The sequence below is a fragment of the Rissa tridactyla genome, chromosome 19 (assembly GCF_028500815.1).
Source record: "Rissa tridactyla isolate bRisTri1 chromosome 19, bRisTri1.patW.cur.20221130, whole genome shotgun sequence".
Classification (NCBI taxonomy): Eukaryota; Metazoa; Chordata; class Aves; order Charadriiformes; family Laridae; genus Rissa; species Rissa tridactyla.
Genome location: NC_071484.1, coordinates 844693 through 849853, shown reverse-complemented (window position 1 = coordinate 849853; position 5161 = coordinate 844693). Strand labels below are relative to the sequence as shown.

At 58.1% G+C, this 5161-nt stretch overlaps 1 gene segment (V, D, J or C); it reads left to right on the top strand.

The window, feature by feature from the left end:
- Positions 1-424: 424 nt before the first annotated feature.
- LOC128919279 (Ig heavy chain V region C3-like) lies at positions 425-1663 on the top strand. The segment is given in 2 exon segments: positions 425-545; positions 914-1663. Coding segments are annotated over 2 exon segments (399 nt in total).
- The last annotated feature ends 3498 nt before the right edge of the window (positions 1664-5161 follow it).

Sequence of the window (5161 nt, the reverse complement as noted above, 5' to 3'; positions counted from 1 at the left end):
CCGCGGGCAGGGGCTGGGAGTGAGGCCAGGGCGGGCTGGGAGTGCGGGGGACGGGGAGGTTCCTGCGAGGGGACGCTGCGGGCCGACGGCCCGTCCCTGCCGCTGGGGCCGGCCCCGGCTGCGAGCGGCCGAGGCGCCGACGCCCTTGCGCAGGGCTCGGCAGGGCGACGAGGCGGGAGAGCGGCGGAGCCGCGCCGGCAGCCCCGGTTGAGGAGCCTCGGTGTGCCGGGGCGCCACACTCCTGCTCTGCCCACGGCCCTGCCCCGCGGCCCGCGCCCGCCGTTCTCCTGACGGAAGGGTCCGCGGCAGCGCGGGGCCGGGACGGGCAGGGCCGGGGCGGGCGTGCTGCGGGCGGGCAGAGGCATGGGCGCTGCCCCGGCGAGGGGCCGAGCCGGCGGAACGGGCCGGAGCGGGCCCGAGCGCGGCTCCGCTCGGCTCCTGTGCGGCTCCCGCCGGGCCCCGTCCGGCCCCAGCGCGGCAGGGCACGATGGGGGCCGGGCTGGGGCCGTGGCTCGTGTCCATGGCATTGGCCTTGGGGCCGGCAGGTGAGAGCAGGGCCCGGGCCCGGGGCTGGGGCTGCCAGTGTGCGGCGCTGCTCATACCGGGGCCGCGGCTGCTCCCGCGCCGGGCGCGGTGTGTGGTGGCGCTCGCCTTGCCCGGGGGAGGAAGAGGCCGAAGCTGAGGCCGCGCAGGGGGAGGCTTTGGGCCGGCGGGTCGGGCCGCAGTGTGGGAGCGGGCGCGGCTGAGCCCCGAGGGGGGCAGGCGGGGCATTGCCCCGGGCGCGGGGCTTTGCCGGGAGAGGGGGGGGGTGGGGGCTGTGGCTGTGCCGGGGCGGGGGGGGGCCGGGGCGGCGGGGGAACGTCGTGGGGCCGTGGTGGCGCGCTGCCCGGCTGCCTGCGCTCTCCGTCCGCAGGGGTGTGGGCGCAGCTGAGGCTGGTGGAGGCCGGCGGAGGGCTGCGAGCTCCCGGGGACTCCGTGCGCCTCTCCTGCCGCGGATCTGGCTTCACCTTCGAGGATTACATCATTTATTGGTATCGTGAGGCCCCCGGTGGTGGTCTCGAGTGGGTGTCCTACATCAGTGCATTCTCGGGTACTACAAAGAATTACGGGCCAACAGTGGAAGGACAAGCCACGGTGTCCCGGGACAATTCCCGTTCTGAGGCGTATCTGTCCCTGAGTGCCCTGCAGCCCCAGGACTCTGCCCGCTACTTCTGTGCTGTTCACCCAGAGACAGGAAATCCAGCTGAGCTTTAACAGAAACCTGCTGGGGCCCAGCCCAGGTGCAAGAGCAGTGGGCCAGGGGAGTGCTGTGATGTGTGTGAGGTCACCCGTGGCTGTTTCCAGCAGTGAGGGCTTATCACTGCGCATGGCAGGTGTTTGTGGCCTGTCCTGCACACTGCAGGAATTTGATTGCCAATTAAAATACAGTGCAATGGAGAGTATAGAAAATTACCGCAACCCTAAAGAAACCGTCCTCCCTCTCTGCCATCCTTCTTCCCAGGCTCAGCTTCACTCGTGCATTCCCTTCCTCTCCCCAGGATGCACAGGGGCCAATTGGAAATGGGGCTTGGGGTCAGTTTGTAGTATTTCTTCTGCGTTGTTTCGGCACCTAAATCTATGGGTCCCTCTGGCATTCATGCCCGGGTATGAAAGAGCTGGCCAATGTTATCACAGAACCTCTCTCTGTTCTTTTTCTAATGGCCTTGGGAGTCTGGAGAGGCCCCAGACAACTGGAAGCTGGCAAATGTTATCCCCGTTTTCCAGAAGGGAAAGAAGGTAAACCCTCATAATTACAGGCTTCTCAGTCTCACTTCAGTGCCTGGTAAAAATATGGAGAAGGTTATTGTGGGAGGTAGAATCACAGAACAGTAGAATGGTTAGAGTTGGAAGGGACCTTCAAGATCATCTAGTTCCAGCCCCCCTGCCCTGGGCAGGGACACCTCCCACCAGACCAGGTTGCTCGAAGCCCCATCTGAGCTGTCGTTGAACACCTCCAGGGATGGAGCATCCACAGCTTCTCTGGGCAGCCTGTTCCAGTGTCTCACCACCCCCACAGTCAAGAATTTCTTCCTAAGAGCTAATCTAAATCTCCCCTCTTTCAGTTTGAAACCATTACCCTCATCCTATCGCTTCACTCCCTGATGAGGAGTCCCTCCCCATCTTTCCTGTAGGCCTCTTTTAGGCACTGGAAGGCAGTTACAAGGTCTCCCAAGAGGCTCCTCTTCTCCAGGCTGAACAACCCCATGTCTCTCAGCCTGTCTTCATAGGAGACAGGTGCTCCAGCCCTCTGATTATCTTCGTGGCCCTCTGCTGGACTCGCTCCAGGAGGTCCAGGTCCTGAGCTGGATGCAGTACTCCAGGTGGGTCTCATGAGAGCAGAGTAGAGGGGTAGAATCCCCTCCCTTGCCCTCCTGGCCATGCTGTGGGGATGCAGCCCAGGATGCAGTTGGCTAGAAAGGCAAGTGCTCATTGTTGGGTTGTGTTGAGCTTCTTATTGACCAACACCCCCAAGTGCCTCTCCTCAGGGCTGCTCTCCATCCGTTCTCTGCCCAGCCAGTACTGTTCTTGGGATTGCCCCATCTCACACAGAGGACTTGCACTTGGCCTTGTTGAACTTCATAAGGTTCACACGGATCCCCTTATCAAGCCTGTCCAAGTCCCTGTGGATGGCCTCCCTTCCCTCCAGCATCCTTGCCACGCCTCGCCTCTTCTCTGCTATCTCTCCTCCTCATCGTCTTCTCATCTCTTCATCTCTGTCTTCTCTCTTTTATCCAAAAAGCAGCACACCTGAGTCCCTCACATGGACCTGGCTGAGCAGCACTGCTCAGTCTGCTGGGGGCTGCCTTTTCAGCACCCATAAACATTGGGTTCCCATGCAGATTTACCCTTCGAACTCCAGCTTATAGTCCAGAGAGAAAAGCAAGAATTTATCAAGGTGCCCACACAAGAAGTCATTTCTGGAGGTCAAAGGGAAAGAAGGAAACTCCGAGGTAGTGAATTTGTCATGAAAAATGAACCAGGAAGGACAAAAAATGGGCCTTCCAATCTGCATGAGATGTTTTGACTTTTAGAGTCCTCACAGACATTGAGGGAGGATTGAAGAGGCATCTTACAAAAGGTCTGAGCTTCCAGTATTTCCCCCTTGGTCTCGTCTGGCTCACACATGTCTGAACGCTTTCTCTTGTTCTGGGTTGTTTGGTTTTGATTGGGAGCTTCTCTCCCAGGCCTGCGAATATAATGGGGCAAGACCTTCTGAGCATGTGTGTTTGCAGCTGCCAAACCCCAAAGATCATGGGGGCCTCTCTGTGGCCCCATGGCCCACAGCCCCTGAGCAATCTCCTAAGCAGAGAAGCCAGCTAGCAGCCCAGGAGTCTTTTGTCACCGTTGGGCCAGTCATTTCAAAAGTGTGCTGTTTCTGGTTTCGAACAGCCAGTTGCATACCATGGCATAGGGAGGCTGTGTCATCCTGTCCCTTCCCAGCATCCCATGCTCTACAGACTGACAATGCTGCTAAGGCAGCTGCTTCAGTCTGACAGACGAGGGTGCCAATGTGTGGATGTGCTGTGCCACCAGCACACTGACCATTTGTGAGTGGGCTTTCCAAATTTGACTGTGCAGAGGGAGAGTCAAATTCCCCCTCCCAATCGTAGCCCTCCGGGCACTCCTTGCAATGTTTTGCGTGCTCTGAAGGAACTGCTAGCTATCGTTCTTAACTGTTTGGAGTGTAGGAGGGATTAAGGGCACGTACACTGCACTCACAAGACAGATGATATTCAGTTCCTTCTCAGGGACTTCCCGGTAGCCGTAGCAGGATCAGGCACTGCAGATGGGATGCGAGTGCTCTGATTCTGGAGACTACGTGGACTGCCCCACATGCCCAATTGTATCCAAATCTAAGCAGGGTCTGGAAAAACCTGTTGCTACTCTATGTCATCAGTCAGGTATCTCTCCCAGAAGTGTCTCATCCTTCCTCCACATCCAGGTTCAGGCTATCCTGCTGGGCTGAGTGAGAGGTGAAGGAGTAACAACAGTTTGATTAGGTGGCTAATGCAGCAACACAACAGTTACCCAGCACCTGGAGCTGAATAAAGATAAGAACCTGCATCAGGGCTGACACCACATGGGGGAGGGGAAGGATCGCTTCCCATGACATGCTGGCAACACTTTGTCTAATGCCACCCAGGATACCATTGGCCACCTTTGCTGCCAGGGCCCATTGCTGGCTCATGGCCAACTTGGTGTCTGCCACAACCCCAAGGCCTTTTTCTGCAAAGCTGCTTTCCAGCTGGGTGACCAGAGCCTGTCCTGGTGCTCAGGGTTGTTCCTCTCCAGGTGCAGCAATTTGCCTTCCTGCTTGTTGAACTGCCTCAGGTTCCTGTCAGCCCATCTCTCCAGCCTGCCAAGGTCCCTCTGGATGGCAGCACAACCCCCTGCTGTATCAGCCACTCCTCCCAGGTTGGTGTCATCTGCACAATTGCTGAGGGCACACTCTGTGCAGTCCTCCAGATCATTAATGAAGACGTCCAACCGGATTGGAGCCAGTATTGATCCCTGTGATACACCGCTAGTTTCTGGCCTCCAACTAGACTTTGTGCCACTGATCACCACCATCTGGCGCCAGGCATTCAGACAGTTTTTGACTGTCAGAGGGACTGGTGGAGGACATTAAGTTTGGGGGCACCCTTGGCTGTAGTGATCATGAGAAGATAGTCACTGGCAGAAGTCATTGCTGGGCTGCTCTCCATGATCTTTGAAAGGTCGTGGAGAACAGGTGAGGTGCCTGAGGACTGGAGGAAAACCAATGTTGCTCCAGCCTTCAAAAAGGGCAAGAAGGAGGACCTGGGGAACTACAGGCCAGTCAGCCTCACCTCCATCCCTGGAAAGATGATGGAACAGCTCATTCTGGGCGTCAGTACCAGTACAGGTTGGGGGCTGACCTGCTGGAGAGCAGCTCTATGGAAAGAGACCTGGGAGTCCTGGTGGACAACAGGATGACCATGAGCCAGCAATGTGCCCTTGTGGCCAAGAAGGCCAATGGCATCCTGGGGTGCATCAAGAAGAGTGTGGCCAGCAGGGCGAAGGAGGTCATCCTCCCCCTCTACTCTGCCCTGGTGATGCCACACCTGGAGTACTGTGTTCAGTTCTGGGCTCCCCGGTTCAA